Below are 23959 nucleotides of genomic sequence, written 5' to 3'. Positions count from 1 at the left end.
CTGTCCCAGAAGAAAGACTCTAGCACTGTATGCTTGAAGCATGCACCGTTTAGAAAGGTCAGAAAGAAGTCAGCAGTATGGTCCGTTTCCATCAAAAATTGTTTTTGTTCCCAAATATTGCGTCTTATGCAATTAAGTGTTTGAATTGAGACAGCGCTCACAGAGTATAGGCTCGCTTTTAGTGCAAACTAGTGCCTGCAGCAGCAGGACTGGCTCTCCACAATGTGCCGAGGGGGGAACGTTTGGCCGCACACCAATCACGTCATGTTGTTGAGCCGCAGCAGTCTCTTCCAGTCCAGTGGAACAGCGGGCTTTTATCCATGTTGTGCTTCACTTGCTATGTGGACAAAAGGGGAACGGCGCAAAAACAGCCAGAAGCCATTTCCTCTGTAAAGCTGTTTTGGTTTTTTTCTCTCTCTTTTCCCCTCCCTGGAAAGTAGTGATTACCCAGGAAGCCATGGGCCTCCGCTCACACACTGGCCTGAGAAGAGCAGAGGCAGCTTCCTGAGCATGTGGGTGTTATATCCAGGGATGGGCTTGTGCTTGTGGGCTTGAGTTTTGCACGGAGTGTTTGGAGAATGAAACAAATGTGTAGAAATCTTGCAATTTGAGTGTATGTGTCCAAGTTTAGAATCAAATCTTGGATAAACAAAACATACACTTATTTATTAGCTGATGCTTTTGTCCAAAGCGATTAAAAAAAAGGGAGAACATGCAGTGCAACATACAGTGCAAATATGAGGACCAGTTATTCAGACAGGCTATTCAGTCAACATGGAGCAGAGAGACTCTGTGGCATCATTAACCTTTAGAGAGGTGGCGGCAGTAAATGAGGGGAAGTGGCTTGGAGACAGGTTTCAGAGGCTGTGGCGGAATGATACCGTAGGTGAAGGAACACTGGATGAAACAGTGGTCCGCTGGTGGAGTGGTAGGTGGTAGGTGGAGAGACGTGGCTGTTCAGGTATCTTTGATACAATATCGAGCGAGAATTGCCAGCTTTGTTAGTAATAGGGCTGTGGACCCATTGTAGGTCAATGGAGTGTATCAGGTCAGCTGAGATTGGGGTGTTTAAGAGGTCATCAAGGACGAGTAAGGGACAGTCATGCTCAGGGATGGAAGACAACAGAGTGTTGAGCTCATCCATAAAATCCCCTAGTTGACCTGGTGGACAGTAAATGACAACCACACAGGCACCATGATGGCATGGTATTGGAACCACACAGGCACCATGATGGCATGGTATTGGAACCACACAGGCACCATGATGGCATGGTATTGAAAGGTGTTGTTCAAAGTGTTCAAGTTCATGTTCAAAGGCAGCTGTGGAGGCCCGGTCCCACATGTCCGTTCCACCTCTTTGTCCAGGCGGAGGGGAAGTGTGGGAGAATTGCGTAGTTGGTGGAAAGTGCAGCCAGGGTAGCAGTGATGCTTGGTTCTGATGCTTAGCATATGGTGTTTATTTCTGCGTGAAAGCTAAAAACGTATCTTGATCACTCCAAACTATAATCATTTTCTCCAGAGTTCTGTCAAAACAATTGAATTAGTTGTTTACAATAAGCATTTCATTTTCTATTCTGTCTATAGACCTTTTACGGTCTTCACTCTCTCTCCTTCACCTACCATCCCTTTTTCCACTGTGTGTTTTTTCAAAGCTGTGACTTTTATTGATCAAACCACTTACCAACTCTGTGAAATGTAAATTAATGTCCAGCTGGTCCCTTTGTGCCTTTTTAGCATTTTACTGTTGGCTGGCTAATTTGTATGTGGTTGGGATCCCTGAGTTTGAGCGTAGCTAAAGTGGTGTGTGTTTGTGTGTGTGTTTCTCTGCTCAGACTTTAATCCTGGAGATCAATGAGCTGAGGTACAGGGTGTCCGAGATGGAGAGCGAGAGGCTACAGTATGAGAAGAAACTAAAATCTACCAAGGTGAGTAAAGCTAAAGGGAATACCAGTGCAGACTCACTCACCCACTCCCCTCTGCACTCAAAACATGTGCCACCACTGCCCCTCTTACAGAGGCCATTCACTGTTTGCCTTTACATTTTCTGGTACATTTTCTGATTCTTGCCATATCTGATCATCTTCCCTCTGCTCTTGGAGTGTTTTCTGTCTTATGTCTTGCCTTTTCTCTTTCTCTCTCTCTCTCTCTTCCTCCTGGGCTAACTCTCTCTGCCGCTAGTCGCTAATGGCCAAGCTCTCTAGCCTGAAAATCAAAATGGGCCAGATGCAGTATGAGAAACAGAGGAAGGAGCACAAAATCCAGGCACTGAAGGTTTGCCCCTCGCAGGCTGGATTTTTGTATTTTGTTGTTGTTGTTGTTGTTGTTGTCGTTGTCGTCGCTGCTGCTGTTGTTGCTGCTGCTTTTATTGTGTTGTGTTCCCCAGTGTATTTTCTTTTCTTTTAAAAAAAAAAAGAAAATACCAGCTCACTTCATAACCAATCAGCAGTGATGACCCTTAAAGTAGCACATGCCCCCTACCCACTAGAGCTGTGATTGATGAATGATTGACAATAGCTGTCTGCAGACGTAGTCATTGATATGAATGATTTTTGGCAGTCGTTCCTACAGGGGAGTGAAGAAGAGACACATATGCGGTTACAGCAAGCTCTTACAAGCACAGACGCAGATTTTCTTTTGAGTTTTAAATGCACCATAAGATTTTGAGCTTCACAGAGTGGTATCCTTGAAAGTACTACAGGCATATAACCCTAACCACAAGTATGCTCACATTTAAGGGCTTCCCACCCTTTTCAGCTCTATCCAGGATACAGTATTTGAAGAAATTCTAGAACAAGGATATGATTATAACATGTAGGCTGTTTGCAGTACTAACATTGAAGAGTTATTTCACATGTATTATTCTAGAATTGGCTGTAATGCATGTTATGTCATTGTATCTAAGGCCACACGTCTGACTGATCAGAATGACTGCAAAATATCTTTAGAATGCCAATTGGCATCTTGCCTTCCATTTTATATATTTTAGTTGCATGCCAGCTCTTGTTTGTTTTTTTCTCTGATAGCCATGTAAAACATGCTGAGTATGTTAAACGCATCATCCACTAAAACCCAGTTTATTTCTAAAAGTGGCTCAACCATTGGGTCTGGGACTTTGTCTCTGTAGACTTAACTGCAGTAAATTGGCTTCAGTAAAACAAAAACTGAACAGTACAGGAAGGAACATCCCACTTCAGAGGTGACTCAGGGGTCAAAGGTGGATAATGCCAAAACTAGACTCAACAGTCATGAAGGTGTTTGTGTGAGCTATGCATCCTGTTTGATTGGGTTTGAGATGGGCTCTGAAGATTGTTGTGACATCCAGTGTGTTTGTAACTGTGTAATAAAGATGGTTTCTCCTACAGTAATTTCCTGTGTATTAGCCGTATTGTATCTAAGCTGCAGGATAGTGTTTTATGCAAGTTGTTAAAAACCATATTAATACCATATTAACTGCCCCTGTGTATTAACCTCATAGCTGGAGAAATTTTGCAAAATCAGTGTATAAGCCGCGGCTAATAGTGGGGAAATTACGATAATCCCATTTTCCAACTTCTGACCTCTGAGCATTTACCTGGCCGTTTCCCTACCTGAACATATTCCTGGGTGACTGACTGTCTGTCTGTAACAGTGTCTTTCCCTGTGTGGGCTTATGCAGGAGGAGCTGATGATGCTCCATCAGCAGCTGGACGGGAGAGACGGGGAGCTGAGGAGGCTGCAGGACGAGACGGGCTACCGCTCGGTCACGCCCGCAGGAGCCGACGGCGGAGAGAGAGGTGAGTGCCCAGTCCACACCCCGCTCCCTCACCCAGGGGGGAAATCCCATCGCTCCTGACTCACCCCGGTCAATGCCCCAACCTGCCCCCATCGCAGCTGGCCTAGATTAGTGGGGCTTTTTTTTTTAGTATGCTGTGTCCGCTAACCTGGCCCTAGCCAGATGAATGTCGTTCCGCTAGCTCCACTCATCCATCTGGAACCGATCCATTGAAATGTCGTTTCAGAAGGCTGGACCTAATCAAAAAATGCTTGCATATGATTGAATAAGCCACTTGTCCGTCATCTATTGACGTGCTACTTCAACCACTCTCATCGAAGCCAACCCGTGACGCTGATAACAGTCTCACAGTCGCTTCTACGCTATGTCACATCTATGAAACTCCCGCCCTGCGTCCTGATTGGCTAAACCATAAAGTTGGTTGGAGAAATCACTCTCAATGGAAGAGGTTCCAGATGGATGTGAGTGAAGCTAGGCGGAGCTAGCGGAACGACATTCATCTGGCTAGGGCCAGGTTAGTGTCCGCAAGGTGGAAAAGATCACTTAGGCATTTCACCAGTCATAGTGGGAGATCAAACAACCAGGGTGATTTGTTTTGCTGTCATTTGGAGTCATTAACATTGAATGATGCTATCCCAATGATGTTTGCACTAACCTGGAGTGTTGTATAATTCTATCCTGTCCAGTCTCCCTCACAGAGGAAACTTATAAAAAGAGGCTGAAAGAGAAACGTAAGGGGCGTGTCCATATCTGTATCCATCTGTCCATTTGTTCATGTGTTTGTTTGTTTGTTTGTTCATTCTCCGTGCACAGCTGTCCTTTGGCCTCACGGTCTGCATGTGTGGGCATGTACCATCTCCCACTCTCTCCTCTGAAACAACAGAGACCCCTTTATCACCTTGACACGCTGAAGAATGACACGTTAGTGAAGGAGTTGTTTGATTTAGTAGGACCGCTGTGGCAAGTGCAGTCATGTACATGCAAATAGCGCATTATCATGAGGTTAGCCTATTCTGAGAAGAGTGCCATGAAGTGACGTCTGAAAATAGCCCTCACAAAATGTGGTCTTGTGGGGCGACAGAACACATAGATCAGGATGTCTCAGTCTGATCTGTTAGTTCAATAGGGTAATCATATTCCCACACTGCGTCACAAGAATGAGCCCATTTTGACCTGAGAAGTAAAAAGCAACCTTTTTCAATCAATCATCTTCTGATCACCATACTGTAGGTGTCATGAAAGAGCAGATACACTTATTTCGAGGAGATTAGCTTTTGCCTGTTATCTGATTGTCAGTATCCAGGCAAATTGTGTAAGTAAGGAATAACTCGTTGGCTAAATCTCTAGGGTATGTAGTCTATCAGCCACGCTAAGTAGAGTTTACCTGCGGTACATTTCTGGACTTGTTGCTAGGGTGATATTGCAGCTCACCAGGGTCCTCTGGAGGATCCTCAGGAGGTTGCGTGTCTGGTGGCCGTTCGGCATGTCGAGAGCGTCTCTGTCCTCGTCCCACCACCGCCGCCTCCTCTCCTCCTCCTCCTCCTCCTCCTGCTGTCCCCTCTGTCCACTTGTGTCTCCTCCATCAACAGTCATCACCCTCTCCAGCCTGGAGCCTGCTCTCAACACCTCTCCTCTGTCACCTCTCTCCATCAACACCCACGCCTCGGCCCTCTAACCACCCCCAGCTCCCACTCTCTCTCCCCACTCCCCACAGCATCCTTTCCCTCACTCTCCTCTCTCACTGGAGCTTTCCAGAAAGTTGTCCTCGTCCAGCTCCTTGTCCATGGCTGAGCTCTGTCCCGTGTTACAGCAGAGGCACTGGTCACTCTTCCCACAGACTGCATCCCTAGGGTACCTCTAGTGTACCTCTTGATCCAGTTGAAAACTTGTTCATGTGTTCTGTTTTCTTCTTATGTTGCCTCCATTTGAAATGCTGAATGTGCAAGCCTGTGTTTTTCAAGAGAGATATCTTACTGCGGGTACTCTGCCTTAACAGATGTGGAGGTGCAGAGAATGAAGAAAGCGATGGAATCGTTAATGGCTGCTAATGAGGAGAAGGTACAGCCACTAGTATAACTTCAGCTCCTTAGAAGGGTTGGTCATGGTAATACAGAGCCTTCTGTTGCTGACTACTCTCGTGTGTGTGTGTGTGTCTACCCCAGGACCGCAAGATTGAGGAGCTTCGGCAGTCGGTAGCTCGGTACAAGAAGGTCCAGGAGATGGTGATGCAAGTTCAAGGGAAAAAAGGTGAATTTATGTGAATGGTTGGTTGGTTGTATATTAGCAATTAGCATTGTCTCTTGTGTATTGTTTCATTAAGCAACTCTGGAACAAATTCAGGATCTAAACATGTCTTGGCAGATCACATACAAAAGTTTGAAGACAATAAAGTGCAAACGTGTGTGTTTGTGCATGTAGCCCATGATGTCCCCCTAAGACTGTGCGTGCACTTGGCCTTTCCTCTAAACTGTGCTCTCCCACCCCCATCCCCCGCTGTTCACCTCAGATAAAGTGAAAGATGGAGAAAGTGATGGGAGTCATAGCGACAGCTCTGGCTCGGTGTCAACGGCCCTCTCGGTCGCCATGGAAGTGGAGAAACTGGCGCTGGCCGGCCTGGACGAAGCAGCAGGGCGGGACCAGGACGAGGTTTGACATCCGACACACTCCCACTCACCCTGTGTCCGAAAACGCTTTCAGAACTGCCCGTTCTACAAGTGTAGGGTGTCTGATCACACTATAGCAGCTTGGCTCTCAACATTAGCTTCTTCCTGCCATAGGCTTCATTCCTGAAGAGCCTCATGCTGCTACTCTGCCAGCAGCCAGTCGATAGACCGTAGTGTTTTGCCTGGGGTCCCACTCTGACATTTTTAGAGCTTCCGTCACTCTGACGAGTATATTGTGCTCCGGGTGAAACCTCAAGGCCAAAACGGGCGTAGCTGACAAATTAAGAGAGCTGCCCTGAGGTTAAAGGGTAAATTGAAGTCAAGGCGACACATGTTGACTACGGATGTGTCACTGAGCAGTGTTGATAGCAGCCCCTCCGTGTAACTGATGGTGTGGGTCAATGTCACCGGTGACTGTTTAGCTGAGTTAGACACAGTAAGGAACACTGGTTCCTTACAGGTCAGAGAAATGCATGTGTATACATACTGTGTTGACTTGTAGCTGTCTCTGTGGTGTGGTCATGAGGCTTCATCTTCCTCTCCTCTCCTCTCCTCTCCTCTCCTGTAGGAGCCGTCCCCCACCCCCACCCCCCCTGCCAGGCCAGAGCCCACCCAGAGCCTGGAGCAGGAGCCTGCGCTGCCAGACAGGTGAGCGCCCCTCAGCATGGCCTCTGTTTGCACACGCATCTCTGCTTTAAGGCTCTAACAGTGGAACAACAACCACTCCACCATTCAGTCATATGTACATCTAATAGGCTGCTTTGATTATACTGTTGTGTGGAAATCTTCAAGCTGGATCTGCTCACACATCTGCTACCGTAATTTCCCAACTATTAGCTTATACATTGATTTTGCAAAATTTCTTTAGCTATGAGGTTGATACACAGGGGCAGTTAAAGGAATTATCCGGAGTAAAATGCACTTTAGATCAATTTACGGATGATTGGGAGTACATACGTTGAGTTGACATCAAAATCATGTCATTCAGATGTGTTTTGAGAACGTTCGATTTTACCGTTTTTAGTCAAAACTCGTTAGCCTGGAAGTGACCAGGGCAAGTAATTTCGCCGCTACAAAACGCTATTTTTATACCTCTTCTACAGTTCCAAACAACATTACACTTACGTGGTAGTGAGTAGAGGGTCCCTAAAGCCAAACCGAAGTATCCCGAGGTCTTTATGTGGTCGGATAGAGAGTCCAGAATAAATTTCATCAAGCCAGTACCTTTCCGGAAATGTTGCTGCTGCAGCTGGTGTCTTTAGGGGAAAGTCAGTAGGAGTCGATTGCCGAGTGTGGAGTAACACGCTCTGGAAATTCACAATTTCGTTGCCGTTTTAAAAATTGTTTTTATTCTGGACTCTCTATCCGACCACATAAAGACCTCAGGATACTTCGGTTTGGCTTTAGGGACCCTCTACTCACTACCAGGTAAGTGTAATGTTGTTTGGAACTGTAGAAGAGGTATAAAAATAGCGTTTTGTAGCGGCTTGCCCTGGTCACTTCCAGGCTAACGAGTTTTGACTAAAAACGGTAAAATCGAACTTTCTCAAAACACATCCGAAAGACATGATTTTGATATCAACTCAACGTATGTACTCCCAATCATCCGTAAATTGATCTAAAGTGCATTTTACTCCGGATAATTCCTTTAATATGGTATTAATATGGTTTTGTTTCTTTTAACTTGCATAAAACACTGTCCTGCGGCTTATACGCAATGCGGCTAATACACAGGAAATTACTGTAACTGTCCCTGACTGTCCTGTATTGTTTTTTGTTCCCTTTAGTACCCCAGAGCCACCCACATCTGGCAGTCAAGATCACCTGGACATCAGCAGCAGTGAAAAGGTACAAGACCTGCCACTTGTGTCAGTGCCATGTTGTAACGCTCGAGTGGTAATTAGGCCAGACTTTCACTCCTGTGTCCCAGTCCACCTCTTGCTCTGACCTCAGACGGTTGAAAGGTTTGATAAATGTCAAGTGTTGTTTGTGTGTTTGTTCCTCCTCAGAGACCGCTGGCGGTGCAGGACAGGCCATCGGAGGTGAGTAAACTCCTCTCTAAGATCTGTCCATCTGTGGTATCCTCTCTCGGCCCTTCTCCCTCCCTCTTATCAACTGTCCCTTTTCTCTTCTTTTTTCTCTTCTCTCTCTCTCTCTCTCTCTGGCCTCTGCTGTCTCTGCAGGCAAATGACAGCTTGTTTCTTCTCCTCAAGGTTAGCAGCCACTGTCCACAGCTGTGTTTGCCGCCTTGAATGCCTCATGTGTGCATGTGTGTTTGTGTTCCTGTGTGTGTGTGTGTGTGTGTGTGTGTGTGTGTGTGTGTGTGTGTGTGTGTGTGTGTGTTTGTCTGCTTGAGTTACCATCAAGGACTGCTTTCGGAATGTATCATCGCAAGATCTTGTGCCCAGTGTTTGTCTTTTATTTGTTTGTTGGTCATTTGTTTTGTTTGTGTGTTTACTTGGTATACTAAGGCAAAAGAAATACTAATCCACTCAAATCCAGCCTCAGGTCTAAGATTGTGGCCATATCATGATTTTCCTCATTTTGTGTTGTAATTTTGCGTGATATGTCTGTGTGATGAACAACTGTTCTGTATGACCAGGAATTTAGTGATGTTAAATGCCATTCACTCGCTGTCTGCAGAGCAAAGCCCAGGAGGAGATGAACAAAATCACCTGCTTGCCCCCCAAGTCGCCCCCGACTGCCCGCGCCACAGTCGAGGAGGACAGCAGCTTCGGCACCAAGAAGGCGCGCTCCTCCTTCGGCCGAGGCTTCTTCAAGATCAAAGGGGGCAAGAGGACGGCCAGCGCCCCCAACCTGGGTGAGCAGGCGGTGGTTGGAGCGGTCACACACTCTCACCCAGTGGCCTGTGTGTGTGTGTGTGTGTTTGTGTGTGTGTGCGTGTGTCAGTCAGATGTGACTGTTTTCCTTTAGCTGACCTTCAGTTTCATCACTGCACATGTGTGTGTTTTCATATCAGTGTTGTTCATGTATTTGCCAAAGTTGAAAAGGCTTCTGGTGTCAGTGTGTTGGAATCTGTCATTTTTTTTCCATGTCAGTGTTTGTATGGCTGTTATTTTCACTGTCGTAACTCTTTGTTGTCCTTTGTCCTTCCTGTTGTGTCCCGGTGTGGCGTGTGTGCGTGCGTTGTGTGGCGCGTGAAGACCGCGGGCGAAGTGCGAGCGCCCCTATGCTAGGTATGGTATAGAGCGCCCCCTGCAGTAGGGAGGCTGCTGTTGCATGGCCTCTCTGGAGAACTGCAGAGGAACAACTGGATTCCCCCTTCCCTTTCATGCCACCCCCACCCCCTCCTCCATCGCATAACTCTCTCAGCTAACTTCCTCTACAGTCATTCCTGAATGCACCCCTTCCCCCTCTCTGGTTGCTTCTGCTCATGCTCCTAGCATGGAAGCCCAAGCTGAAGGATGAATGCAAGGCATCCCTCTTAAGGAGATCTTCAGTAGAAATAGACGATATGGTTTAAGAAGAAACCAGAGGCCTTTTTTGGTTCAGGACCTCTTGATTCAGTATTTCTCCCTGTTCCTGACAAGCCTTGTGGGAAACCTCTGTGGCGTTTGACATGATCGAAACTGAAAACGTGGGATTTCCTTCCGGAAGCTGGAGTGCAGGCCTCAGACATTCCTGGGTTTTCCGTCTGATGTGCTGAAAGCCAAACGCGGAGCCTCTGTGCCCCATAATCACTCGTTAGTGCCCCCAGCGCCACGGCTCTTGGCTTGGCACTCTGCCAGCAGACGCTCAAGCCGCAAGCAGCCCCCTCATACCCCGTTTCCTGAGGTTGCGTCTGATTTAGAAACCGGCTCACTGCTCATAACAGTGTTTAATGAGCACCTCAGTGCTATCAAATGGCAGCGAGTTTGCCAGTGTGTGTTCCAACATGTGTATGTGGTGGATGAGTGTGTGCATGCACATATAGGCTTGTGCCATTAATTGTCTTTCCAACAATTATAAAACGACAAAATTGAAATATAAAAAATAGCATTCTGTTTTTGCACAGTGCTCTTGTTTTGTCTTGAGTTATAAATCCAGCACACTCCTTTGCTTTACAGAAGCACTGTTGTACACATTATCAGTTGAATTATATTTGAAATTGAATTTAATTCACTATAAAAATATTAAGTTATTTTTTCCCCAAAATCATTGAGTAAGCAACTTAAATATTTAAATGTTTTCCAAAATCATTGAGTAATCATATTAAATAATCATAATATTGTTATTGACCAAAATAATCAGGATTATGAGTTTTGCCATGATGGAGCATCCCTAGCACATGTGTGTGTTTGTGTGGCCTCCTTCATACTTCACAGCAAGTGTGTGTGATTTGATCCAAGCCTTCCTCCATCATACATCCAGTTGTTCTGTAGCTGTGCCCAGATGTCATGAGCAGGAAGCCTTGTGAGGCTGTCCAGCTTCCTCTGCCCTCAGCTGCCCCTCTCACCCCACTGCCCCCACTACCTTTTCTTCTCCTCTCTAACATCTTTCTTTTCTTCTCCTCCATCATGGAGACATGTTCCTGATTTCCTGTGTGCTGGCTCGCCGCAGTTTCACAACAAGGCTGTCATTGTCTGCTCCTGATACCCTGTTGCCTCAGATGGATGCTCTGTTTGGAATTGTGGGTAATGTAGTTGTATGTGCACACAGCGGAGACGGAGCGAGAGGGAACAGACCACCTAGACCTGGCTGGGATGCCACAGCGGTCGGCAGACAGTGACAGCACACACACACTGCCCACTTCACCGGAAGGCAAGAAGAAGTCAAAGGGAATCAAAGCTTTGTTTGGAAAGTAAGTGCTTCTCCCAATGACATACAGTGACTGTTTTATTGTCTTGATTAACCAAACATCTGCAATATAGGAATATTTGTTTTGCTTTTGGTGGCAAAATACAAGCTGTAAAGCAATGCTGTAAATCTCCAACTGCACTCGTTCTTTCTCCATGTCCCTGACCCCTTTCTTTTGTCTTCCTCATGTGCCTCTCATCACCTCTTTGCAGGCTGCGGAGGAGTCAGTCGACCTCCTTTAACCTGGATGACAACCTACCGGAGGGCGACTTTAAGAGGGGAGGTGTACGGGCCACAGCGGGACCCCGACTGGGCTGGTCACGGGACCTGCAGAACAGGAGGTGAGGAGCAGGCCAGTGACAGGACCAGGAACGTTTGTGAACCCTCAATGAACAAACAAATGAACCCCAACAAATGAACTCCATGTTTCATGATTTTTTGGCTTCTCCCTGAAGTCCATGTATTTGATAAATATACACACCAGACAGTTCATGTTTAAAAACTAGTGATGATAAAATAAGAAAATCATGATAAAACAACAGAGAACTCCAAACTGTTCAAATGGTTCACATACTTTCAAGGAGAACTGTATGTTTAGAAATGTTTTCATGTATTATATATATTATTGTATATCATGTATGTAAATTTATTTCTTCAGCAGTTATTTATTTTGTGTAAGTTAAGCTGTAAGTTTTAATGATCTATAATGATCTTATTTATTGCACTTTACTGTGAAGCACTTTGGTGCGGCTAAGCCGTCTGTAAATGTGCTATATAAATAAATTGATTTAAGTGGTATGCTAATGCAGACTATCGATGTGTCAAGTGTTGAGTGTCAAGTGTATGTGTTGTAGTGAGCTGGACGCACCGTTTGCGCGTTGGAGTCGGGAGCAAGTGTGTGAGTGGCTGCAGGATCAGGGCCTGGGCTTGTATGTGAGTCTGGCTCGCCAGTGGATCTCATCTGGCCAGACACTACTGCAGGCCTCGCAGCATGACCTGGAGCGGGTAAGGGAACACCCACACACACACACACACACACACAGATTCACACTTGACCAGGCGTCCTGTACGGGAAGACAATGTACAGAAAGACGAAACATAATCTTTTGTTTCCGTTGAAGGGTAAAGTGTTGAATGTCATTGCAAGCCCTTGGCGTAAACAGTGTGTATGTGGTGTATGGAAATAGAATTTTCCGATGCCCCCCTTCATGCGTTAGCTGTGCGTGTGTCCCTGCAGGAGCTGGGCATTAAGCACCCTCTGCACCGGAAGAAGCTGCAGCTGGCCCTCCAGGCCCTGGGCTCAGAGGAGGAGGACGGCAAGGGCAAACTGGACTACCACTGGGTCACCAGTAAGGACCACCGCCTCCTGCCCCTTTACGTCTCGCACATCAGTCAGACACATATATGGCCCCTGTGCCACCGTCTGCTAGAGTATTTCTTTTCATTCTCTTTTTCTTATTTGAACCATTCTCTCATTCTCCTGTGCTTCCCCCTCCCTCCTCTCCGTCAGGGTGGCTGGATGACATTGGCCTGCCCCAGTATAAGACGCAGTTTGATGAGGCCAGGGTGGATGGGCGGATGCTACACTACATGACTGTGGTGAGTGTCTGGATCTTAATTAAATATGAGCATCAAATTTGCTTTGTAATTTCAGGGAATGTAGTGTACTCATAAACACTCTGAATACTGGAATATAAAAAAAATCCTATCTGTTATGCACAATTAACAAAAATCTGTATATAGCATACATGTACCATAATAATGATAATGACCTTTATTTGTATAGTACAAATAGTAATAATACAAACAAAACAATAAATAAAACATCAGAGATTTAGAACTAAGTAAAAATGAGAATTCACAAGATGGTAAGGAGATGGATACAGCAACAAATACAATACAATTAATGCAGTGAAAATAGGAAGACTATATACTATACATATATTTTATTTATCCTATACTTTTCCTATACTTCTTGCCGTCAAGTGCAGGTCTCAGTTCCCCTAATTATGTTGCACATTCACAAGGATTGAGTTAAAGTCTGGTTTGGTCTTGGTTCCCTTTAGGATGACTTGCTGTCTCTGAAAGTGGGCAGTGTGTTGCACCACTTGAGCATCAAGAGAGCCATCCAGGTGCTGCGCCTCAACAACTACGAGCCCAACTGCCTGCGCCGCCGACCCTCCGACGAGGTGAGGGACGAGAAGTTTGCGCTGACCATGTGGGAGTCCTTGAGACAGGCTGTAGAGGATTAATCCATGCCAGTGGCTGTGATGGTAGCACTGTGGTGAAACAACTGTCCTTGTGTCCCCCAGAGCAACATCAGTCCTGCAGAGATCTCCCAGTGGACCAACCACCGCGTGATGGAGTGGCTGCGCTCCGTGGACCTGGCTGAGTACGCACCCAACCTCAGGGGCAGCGGAGTCCATGGAGGACTCATGGTGAGAAGACAGAGGGTGTAACAGTGCTGAGGGTTTATAAAGACGTCTTGGGCAAATTATTGGAATAACCTTAATACAGAAATGTGTTCTCACAAAAGCTTTTGATTGTTTTGATGTGGTGTGTGTGTGTGCATGCATGTGTGTGTGCATGCGTTTATGCGCCTGCTGTGTGTACTAATATGTGGTATATACTGTATGACATTGCATCTTTGTGTGTGTGTGTGTGTGTGTCCCAGGTCCTGGAGCCACGCTTTAATGTGGAGACCATGGCCCTGCTGCTGAACATCCCCCCCAACAAGACGCTGCTGCGTCGACACCTGGGCACCCACTTCACCCTGCTGGTGGGCCAAGAGGCCCAGCAGTCCAAGCAGGAGTGCGTGGAGCACCCCGACTACACGCTCCTCACAGCCACCGCCAAGGTCAAGGTACGCAGCACGCCACACAGCTGGCACACACAACAGTCTGCCTGCAGAGCAGCGTCTATGGTCAGGATGACATGGAAACCAGATGTACCCAATGACCTCAAGAATTCAGAATGAGGCTTGTTGACATTGTGCGTAGGGGCCTTATTCAGATTTTTCATTCTCTCTGATGTAAAAATGTGTCTACCAACCCAAACCATGGGATGTTCAGTATTTTTTACTTCCATAAAGCAAAGTAGAACATGCCTCAACCCTTAATTGTGCTACAGTATACAGAATTTTCCTTTTTTGGCAGTGATATATGACTGAGTTGCTCTCTAAGTGCTTGTTTAAGTCCTCCACACGCTCCATTTAACCTGGTGCTGATCTTCTTGTCCCCAGCCCAGGAAACTGGGCTTCGGCACCCTGACGAGGAAGAAGAAGCAGGAGGATCGGGAAGAGTATGTGTGCCCCATGGATGTAGAGATGCCGAAGGGACGCAGCTTCCAGAAGGGCTACCGGGGCATGGAGCTGCAGATCTACGAGGATGACCTGGACCGGCTAGAACAGGTGAGGAAGGCTGCACGGGGCCTCATCATTATATTTAGAGTGCATAGCTCATTTCATCTAATTAGTATTAGCATTGAGTAGAAGTAGTGAGAGAAAGTGGAATAGAGCATTATGTCCAATATTCACACTACAGCAAAGCAAAGAAAGATGTGAATGTGAGAAATGTATTTAGGAACATTTTGTATATTTTAACTTAATCCAGCAAAATAAGATTAGCATTCAGCAAGTAGGACAATAAGCAGGTAGGATAATGATCCAAACTAGGTAAATACAAGCTTTCTACACAAGACAAACTTGAGTGTTCTCAGCAGTAGGTGGTGGAAGTGAGCCTAGATTGGTCATTCCGTCTGCTAGTCCATTCTATCTAGGACTAGGGACAGACAATGTTCTCTCTCGTCTGTGTTTTTAGATGGAGGACTCAGAGGGCACAGTGAGGCAGATTGGAGCCTTCTCAGAGGGCATCAATAACCTGACGGTAAGAACTCACCCAAGTAGACTTCAGATGAAGTGAGGCCAAAGATTCAGTCGGGGGCGTGTCTAAGGGAAGGCTGGGGGAGGCAGTGCCACCCCAGAGATAAACCTAATAATTATCTGCGATGGGCGAAAAAACCAAAATTCACACCCATTCTTTTCTGTTGAATTGCTTATGATGTACTCGTTACAAATGCAGTTTGCATTCTATCAGTTTGCACATTTTGTCAGCAGGGGGTGTTGGTGGACACTTATTTAAGTGACAAAATCAGTTTCTATTGTGCTAGCTTGCTAACTTTCATCTATCAGTAATGCTAAGGGGCTCATTAAATAGCGAGCAGCACATTCAGCCCCCATGCTGTGCAGGCCTCCCTTTTCTATTGCGTGAAAAAATGAGTTGATACTATCTATGTCGCTCATAAAGTAGCTGTGTTTGACTGTGGGCCAGAAATCAATCATTTATGTCATGTCATTAAGCTATTTATTTACAAATAAAATAACAACAGCTGATAAACTTTCCACTACTGCCTTTAACTACTGTGTTCTAGTTAATCATATGAAACGATTATGTTCCACTTGTTACATTTTTGAACATTTATTATTACATAGAAATCATAATGAATTGCATCCATATATCCTTATGCATTATGCACTTTTTTCTACTAGCCTAAAACTGTGAGACTAAAGCCTAATTTACTCTCACATTTTTAAAGTGACAGGCACTGAATTTGACCTATACCTTAAAGGTAAATGTAAGTCAATACGAAAATCAATATGAAATATTCAACATACTACAAATTATTAAAAAATAAACTTAAGATGAATTTCAAAATGTATGAAATACAAACATACAGCATGATATGAAGCCAACATGATGATATTTTTTGCCCCCAAATAAGCCAAATTGCCACCCAAAGATCTGCTTGAGGTCATGCAAATGAATGTTGTACAAGTTGATATGTAATTGTGTAGTGTAGATGTGTGTGTTTTGTTATCTATGGATATGTATGGTTGTATGTATTGGTTGTAATACTGATTATCAATGTGTTATGTCTGTAGAGCATGTTGAAAGACGATGAGCTGTTTAAGGAGATCTCCAGTTCGCCCAATCCCAGCGTGACGGATGACGACTCTAATGTTTGACACTAATGTGTGAGGGGCCTTGCCGAGGTGCCCACTCCTCTAGATGCTGCTGGGATGACTGCCAAACCTGTGCCAACCTGCACCCCTCCTCCCTGTCCCCCTGGGGCAGTGCCAGTCTGCATGCCCGCTCCACCCTCAGAATCCTCCTGACAGACAGCTCGTAGTCTCGGTGCCAACGCCACCTCAGCTATACTAAGGCCACGACCTTAACGTTAGTATTAATATTACAAAACAGCATCGCTCCCTATTCCCAATGTCAACTTGGAGCAGACGGGTTGCCTCACAAGCAGGACAGTCTCACCCCGTTGTAATGATATGCATTTCAGCTGTCTATGTGTATTTAGCAGTACAGGTTGGAAAACATTTTATTCGATCTGAAGTGTAAAAAATGAGTGAGCTAATTGCATTTTCACCTACCTACCAGCTGGTTCCTGGAAATATTTTTTATTATGGCTTATTTTTTAATTAAAACATCTAGAGCGCCCTTTTTATAACCCAACGGCACAATGACACTTTTCCTATCTGACACAGATATTGGTGGAGTTCAAACTAGGTTTTATAAAGGAGTGTCAGAATAAAGAATTAAACCGTTTTTGAGGTTATTGTGCTACTGAAAATTGCATCTTTGCGAGTCTGATGCCAAAATATTGTAATGCATCTGCCTGGCACAGGGAATATTGCTGTACTTTCCACAGGCTGGTGGCATACATTTGCATGCATTCTCACTCGTGTATTAACATGTAACTCATCACAGTCAATCCCGTTTCCTGGTTGTAAAGTATCATTGCATGTTATTTCTGTCCTGTTTGCCAAAATATGGAGCATGTCCTAACACAAAGAAATAATAATTTCTATATCTGTAATAACAGAACTGTGTTATTGAATTATGTTGACTGTTACTATGTAAAAATATACAGCGAGGCTGTGTTGGCATGTTCTCAGATCCAAACCATCTGATACTGGTCTTAGGCAGCCCTAGCCACATAAAGAAGAAAATGTGTACTGTGTCCACTTTTATCCCTTTTTATCAGGTCATTAAAGTTATTGAATAAAAATCAGTTGTCTTTTGGAAATTGTTTATTGTCATGGGTTGGGATGTCAGAATTCAGAACTTAGTCTGGTTCTCCAAAGTATACACTGTTAAACATTCAAATGTGTTCTACACACCCAGGACTCCACTGTAGTTTTGAATGCTCAGCACACAAGACCACACCCATTATGTAAATGTTCTTTTCATTTTAGAAATGTCAACCAAAGAACATTTTAACCCATTCTTGATGGGTGAATTATGCAATTGAACTGATGTTACAAAGTAATTCATATGCACACATTCTAAGTGCTTGACCAGAGTGTAAAGAGTATTGCTAAGTCATCCTCTCTATGGTTGCTTCCGACTCCTCTGTAGCCTACATAAGAGAGGCTGTGTGTTGGGAGCCAGGCTTGTGTTGCTGTATGAACTTGAGGGTGATGCCATGACATCTGTGCAGAACTGCACCATGATCAGGGCCCACTTTTAGTAGCCTACTTGGCTGACCATCACAGCAATCCTCTTAAGCCCTGTTGGCACTGGCTCCTCTAGAAAGTGTATCTAATTGTTGTCAGGGTTTAATATGAGGTTAGGTGATAAAGGAGGCAATTGTCAACTAGATGGTCTCTCTGGTGTTTCAGCAATATTCTTGGTAATTTTATGGGAATTTGACAAATGACCTTGGCCAGAATGGCACTTTGGAAGCAGCTTTAGAGAGGCGTTCAGATGAAGTAGCCCGCCAGTTACTGTCCCAGGCCTTCCCACTATTCATTTTACGTCAACATTACGTAAAAGTTGGAGCTCGTTGCATACCACACAGTTAAGAGTTAAATCACCTACGGGGAGGGCTTGGCCGCTCACAGGGTTATATGCTCGACTTTAGTCAGTTAGGTGGACTACAACCATGGCGTACGGGTGAGTATTACTCTCTGAATTGTTGATTTCCATTTGTTATTGAAAGTATTGTCAGTGTAATTATCTTCCGTGGAGTCAATTCAGTGCGAACGGAATACGTTCTTCACTTTTGTGACAGCACGTAGACCTCCGAAACATGTTAAAAGGTTCACCGTTTGCAACACAGTCTAAAATCGTTGCACTTCTTGGTGTTATACAATGCATGCATAATAGACTTTACTTAAAAGGTGAATTCTAGCCAATGGTAAATACTCCTTTACAATATGTGACTTACTGCAACCTCTTCCAGAACAAGCTATGGAGTTTTGATGGTAGTGTTAACAGTGGCCCAGCCTCTGGTAAATGCAGCAAGGTAGGTGTTTTTCCCCCCAGACTGTTGTTTTTATATGTGACACCCAACAATCCACGACACAGCCCACACGGTCCTTCCTTTTCCATAGATAATCATGCAGTCATTGACATTTAGCACATTAGACTACTTCTTGATACATGATGCTGTATCAGAAACATTTCTATGTTGCCCACTGCACTGCAGTCAAACAGTGAACCAGGACCTGTCAAACATTCTGAATGAGCTGTGGAAGTTGGATAAGAACCGCTTGTCACCAGGGACAGACTACACCATTGATCTGCAGGTGTGGAGTCTGAGGTTCTCTTCCATTGTGCACAAATGCATTGCAGTTCATATGTTGTGATTTTGAAGAAATAACTAAAAAAAACGCTTTACATTTATTCATTTGTAACCAGGGCAAAGCAGGCTATGTTACCCAAGGAAGCACCTATGCAAGGGATTATGCTGCAAAACCTCTCTTCTCCTCAGTTGATGAGGATAAGCTTAACAGCATAACCACTTATGCCCGTGAGTATTTGGTCTGACATTGTAGTAGTATTCCTTCAGAATGTGTTGCATCTAATAGAATAAAGACTATTCTGTTCAGACTTGCTCATGAACAGACTGGTTTTATGTAACTTATTGTTTAGCTAAAGTTTCCTCAGTCATTGTGTGGCTCCACCCCAACGTTGTGTGAGGGCACAACGGTTTTGGGCGTTCTCACTGGAACAGGCCTCTTTCACCGGGCTGATGCAGAACAGGCCTCAGCATGTTATTGTGCAACAGCCCATAATTAGATTCTGGCACACAAAGCAAGTCTGAACTCAGTGTGCTTTCCAATCATACTGCCAAAACTTTGTCATTACATATACAATGAAAAAACTATTCTGTTTTCCTACAGGAGTTTTATACAAATCATGAGTTTAAAAGCAACATGATTTTTGTGTTTTGTGCAGAATGTGTGAAAACATAGCGAATTAGAAAAGTTTGTGTATGAAATACTATCTTTGTCAATATCACTTGACAATGTAAATTACTGTCTCTAAGTAAATTATAATTTGTGCGTTAATCTTGTATTGCTTGGTCTTGGTTGTCTCTGCAGGCTTCATTAAGCTGCTGGATAACTATGAGATAGCCACAGGCACGGCTGAGATGGTCACAGCAGAGGAGGTCACAGAGAACAACGAGTTCCTAGACGCCATCTTGGAGACTGAAGTGATGAAGGTTAGACCTGGAATGTCACTGCCCTCACTCAAACTACTCAATCTCAATGTCCGTCATTCAATCTTTCTTCCTAATGCATGGATGCCCTTACTTTTGTCAGACCTTTTATGAAATAATGTTTGCATGTCCTTACCCCTCCCTATTCTGACATGAACTGTGCAGAATTAAACTCCAGTGGGAATTCTGGTGCGTCCTGTCACGCTCTGTTCTTGAAAGCCACTTGCCAAAGGCCGGACAAGAACAACATGCTGGAGCAATCAAACCATCTGTTTCATCATGTGTTTCCACAGCTGTCCTTTCACTTAAAGTGTTGCCACATCATTACTACTAAGCCTGTGAATACTTTCGTTAACCTAACAACAATTAACATAATGGAGTACTGATATTAGGCTTGCAGTAGTAGTCGTCTTGTATTACTGATAATGGTCTTGTAGTAATGCTGTTTCAGTTCATAGTAGTTTGCATCTCTCCTCTTGTGCAAACATCATTAATGGCTATTAAAGGTGCAGTCTAGCCTGGCGGGCCATCCTATATCATTGAAATGTATAGTCTGGAATCGAACCATTCACCTCGCTTAATCCAAGGGGCGGGCAGAGAATTGTCTTTCAAACTGCCTAGGCATGCAATAGGCCAGCGCTACGACCATATCCGTATCCGGTCGGCAAAACGGCAAATACATCCTTCTTCGAAAGGAATGACTTAAGTGCATTGTGTTGCTCAACTTTCAAAGAAAAGCACAAGTCCAACTCCTCCAATGTCAACGCCAACGCCAATTCAAACAACCGCTCTTCGTTCGCCATAGCCACCTTCCTTGTTGTTCACCGTCACAGGACTGTCGTTATCCTGTTAAGCCCGCCTTAAGACTCTCTAACAAAATAGAGCGCTGTGATTGGATGACGTCCACGGCGTCAGCCAATAGAAATCCCTATGGTTTGATACTAGACGTACAGGCTGAGCAAATTAATTTGCCGCCGCTAGGGTGCGTCTAGATTTCTAGGCTAGGTGCAGTCAGCAATTGAGCAGGAAGTCACATTTGTTTATGTTTATATTTCAAATTATTAGCAGATGCTTTTGTCCAAAACAACATACATTATATTTTAACCCATGACCAAACAAAACTCCCTTCAGAATTCCTAGAAACTCCACTTGTGGTTTCTTTTTTGTTTGTGGGACAGGCTGCCCCCACTTTGTTTGTTTCCAGTTTTCAGTGCCTGGGCTGTCTACAGAGACAGTGTTTTTCTACAGTGTACTTACGGAATGGGCAGCTAGCAGTCATGACTCATGAGGGAATTATTGCTGAATGTGACAAAAAATGTAATGGGCTTGAAATCGTGTACAATCGCTGACTGCACCTTTAAGGGTGTCTTATGCTGTCGAAAACTATGAAAAATGTGAACCAACATGGCTGTGACCATAGTAAACATTGTAAAAGTGTGTTTGAACACTTTCTAGAGAAAAGGGGAAGTACATATTGAAGGACAGGCAGCCAAAGTAATCAGGCCCAGGTGGATAGACTGAAGTGAAACACCACAAATCCCCTATCACCCCATCTGTCATAATTAATAGAGTTCTATTTGTGATACAGGCTAGTGAGGCTACACTCAATTAACATGAACATGTGTTCTGCTATCCCTCCCTCAGCGAGCACACACGTACCTGGTGGGGAAAGGGCAGGCACGGGCAAGCCTGAGGCAGTTCAAGACGGATCTGTATGAAATATGGTTCCGTGTCTATCACAGAGACCGCAATGGGGGGTAAGTGAGGACTCCTTTTGAATGTTATGTGTTGGACCATGTGTCCGTATACTTGATAAATGGAGTTCACTCAATCACAGCTAGCTCATTCACTCTCTGTGGGATAGGGCTGACTCCAGTGGATTTGAGCATGTGTTTGTTGGAGAGAGCAAATTTGGCAGAGAGATCATGGGCCTCCACAACTGGGTCCAGTACTACTTGCAGGAGAAACACAAGCACCTTGACTACAAGGGATACAAAGCCTCACACAATGATCTGGTAACTGCAACTCACTTCAAATATTTATATAGAGAGCCGACTCAAGTCATAGTCATTCACAGAAACGTAAATAAACAACTAACAAGATGTTGATCGCATACACTGCATACACACATTCGCATCGCTGTGAAAGTACATTAATCTGGATATAAATAAAGCAATATATCTGCAAATAATACACCAGACAATCATATTTGACAGCGGTTCTCTTCAGCAAGGTTATTGTGAACATACTGTAGCTGATTCCCATGTCTATGACCACTCCTCCAGCCGGACTCAGATGACCATGTCCTGAACACACAGTTCAGCTGGCATGGCCTGATCAAGCCAGTGGGGAGCGCCTTCATCGGGGTCAGCCCTGAGTTTGAGGTGGCCATCTTCACCATCCTCTTCCTCACCTCCACAACAAAGTCCTCCACGGCTGTGGTGAACCTGGATGAGTACCAGCTGGAGCTGGTGGTGTACAGGCACGGTCGCTCCATTGGCACTGCCTACCCAAAGCTGCTGAGCAGCAACAAGAGGCACCTGTAGAGGGTGCCCATACTGCACCTGTTGAACCACACATATTTCAGCACAGCGCTGTTTATGCTCTCTGCTCTGTTACTCATCCGTAAGCAATGCTTACTATGTCTGAGACCCAGCTGAATTTAAATAATTAAGTTTCATGGTGATGTTGAAATACAGGGCTTAAGAAGCTCTTAAAATCTTTTGAAATGTGATTGGTTTTTTTATCAATAGTGGATTTGTATCTGTCATGTCTGTTGCTTCTTGCAAGATGTTCTTGAGATAGCCTGCACTGTCAGCTGTGTCAGCAGTACATTTTACGCAACCAGGCTTTTCTGTTTTTAGGGTAAATGGTAACTGTTAAAAAACAGTGTACATCCTGTTGCTTTTAGTAACATTGCATATAGTTTGGCTTAAGGTGAATAAACATTTTGTTTACAACTGTGTTGACTGTATTTAAAAATTTAAAATTGTATACCAACTTTACTAAGCTCAACATTTTTGTTGCACCTTAAATAACATTTATTTTCTCACAGATACAGTATATTATTTAATCACTAAACTAGAATATACCACAGCTACAGTTAGGCAGTCAGAACATAGGTCAAGAGAAAACCAACATTAAATCAATATTTGCCAGGGGTATGAATAATTTTGTTCCTAACTGTACCTTCAACATTTTAATGAATGGTGACATGTTTTAAAGATCTCAGTGAAGAAGCATAATCAGGAGTGTAGTGGTAAACTAAGAATTCTGTGATCATGGTAAGGTGGACTGCGGCTGTATCAGATTTTTTTAAAAGGAATTCAGAGCATGTTTGATGATGGTTGAGGTTGTTGTCCAATGTTTATAACCAATAGCAGTGGTATTAAATGGTTCCTAGAGTGTTGGTAAGTATAATACGGTGTGTTTTTTTAATGTTAAAAGTTGCAATTGGTGAATAAACTCTTTTGAGATGTTGATAAACTCTATTAAGAGGTGGATAAACTCTTATTTTTGAAATTTCAGAGGTAGATAAACTGCGTTTACTTGTGTTTAGTGTCCCTGAGCATAATAATATTCATCATAACTAGATGTACCGCAGAGCGGTACAAAATATGACCCAGTCCAGCACATGTTTTCCACAAAAATAAGTCACGCTGAAAGGCATATATGATTCTAACTGTCTCACTGAATTGCATTATGCACACTCAATTCTCACTGGTATCTGCTAAACAACAAGTACCAAACCATGATTAGTTCATAGATTTCACATGTAATATACATTTTATACAACCCCACCCCCATCTTGCCTGTTCATAATTCTGAGAAATTCTTGAATTGTGTGCGTGTACATGTTTATGTTTATGTGTGTGTGGGTGTGTGTGTGTGTGTGCATGTGTGTGTTTGCCTGTTTATGTGCCTGTGTGTGTGCATGTGCATGCATGCGTGTATATGTCTACTGTGTGAGTATGTGTCATACGTAGGATTACTGTGAATGTATGTGTGTGCGTGTGTATCTGTTTATGCACATGTGTGCATATGGAATGGGTTTACATGACCCCTGGAGGAAAACATACGCAAAAAACTGGTCATCCTAGGCCCTACGGTTCTCAAGATATTCACAGAAAACTGTGTCTGCCCTACCCTCCTTTCGGGGGGTCCAGTCCAGCGGGGGGACTACAGATCAAAACGAAAAGCGATGGTTCCA

The 23959-nt window shown here is 44.3% G+C and overlaps 2 protein-coding genes across 6 annotated transcripts in view; both read left to right on the top strand.

The window, feature by feature from the left end:
- ppfibp1b (PPFIA binding protein 1b) overlaps positions 1-17332 on the top strand; it is a 30906-nt gene extending 13574 nt beyond the window's left edge. Inside the window, exons 7-29 of one of the 5 annotated variants that reach the window (XM_076265793.1) lie at positions 1833-1925; positions 3656-3773; positions 4459-4503; positions 5769-5830; positions 5935-6019; positions 6279-6418; positions 7004-7083; positions 8223-8283; positions 8445-8477; positions 8619-8648; positions 9079-9256; positions 9600-9632; positions 11095-11236; positions 11445-11573; positions 12087-12237; positions 12470-12581; positions 12743-12831; positions 13299-13421; positions 13545-13670; positions 13907-14095; positions 14474-14641; positions 15051-15116; positions 16172-17332. In XM_076265793.1, coding sequence (XP_076121908.1) covers positions 1833-1925; positions 3656-3773; positions 4459-4503; positions 5769-5830; positions 5935-6019; positions 6279-6418; positions 7004-7083; positions 8223-8283; positions 8445-8477; positions 8619-8648; positions 9079-9256; positions 9600-9632; positions 11095-11236; positions 11445-11573; positions 12087-12237; positions 12470-12581; positions 12743-12831; positions 13299-13421; positions 13545-13670; positions 13907-14095; positions 14474-14641; positions 15051-15116; positions 16172-16255 — 2337 coding nt within the window. In that variant the 3' untranslated portion in view covers positions 16256-17332. The remainder of the gene's footprint in view (positions 1-1832; positions 1926-3655; positions 3774-4458; positions 4504-5768; positions 5831-5934; positions 6020-6278; positions 6419-7003; positions 7084-8222; positions 8284-8444; positions 8478-8618; positions 8649-9078; positions 9257-9599; positions 9633-11094; positions 11237-11444; positions 11574-12086; positions 12238-12469; positions 12582-12742; positions 12832-13298; positions 13422-13544; positions 13671-13906; positions 14096-14473; positions 14642-15050; positions 15117-16171) is intronic. The other 4 variants (XM_076265818.1, XM_076265801.1, XM_076265810.1 and 1 more) reach the window with 4 other exon arrangements.
- A 712-nt stretch (positions 17333-18044) lies between these two features.
- On the top strand, positions 18045-22709 carry endouc (endonuclease, polyU-specific C). The gene is made up of 8 exons (XM_076265781.1): positions 18045-18197; positions 18487-18549; positions 18733-18832; positions 18945-19056; positions 19631-19752; positions 21394-21506; positions 21614-21764; positions 22035-22709. Exons 1-8 carry the CDS (start codon positions 18187-18189, stop codon positions 22293-22295), a joined length of 933 nt encoding a protein of 310 aa, XP_076121896.1. The 5' UTR covers positions 18045-18186; the 3' UTR covers positions 22296-22709.
- Positions 22710-23959: the final 1250 nt, after the last annotated feature.

The sequence above is a fragment of the Alosa pseudoharengus genome, unplaced genomic scaffold (genome assembly GCF_046254945.1).
Source record: "Alosa pseudoharengus isolate Yale_2024_CS ecotype anadromous, Long Island Sound unplaced genomic scaffold, YU_APseudo_1.1 YU_APseudo_1.1_scf_10, whole genome shotgun sequence".
Classification (NCBI taxonomy): Eukaryota; Metazoa; Chordata; class Actinopteri; order Clupeiformes; family Clupeidae; genus Alosa; species Alosa pseudoharengus.
This window is presented reverse-complemented; position numbering and strand designations above follow the sequence as displayed.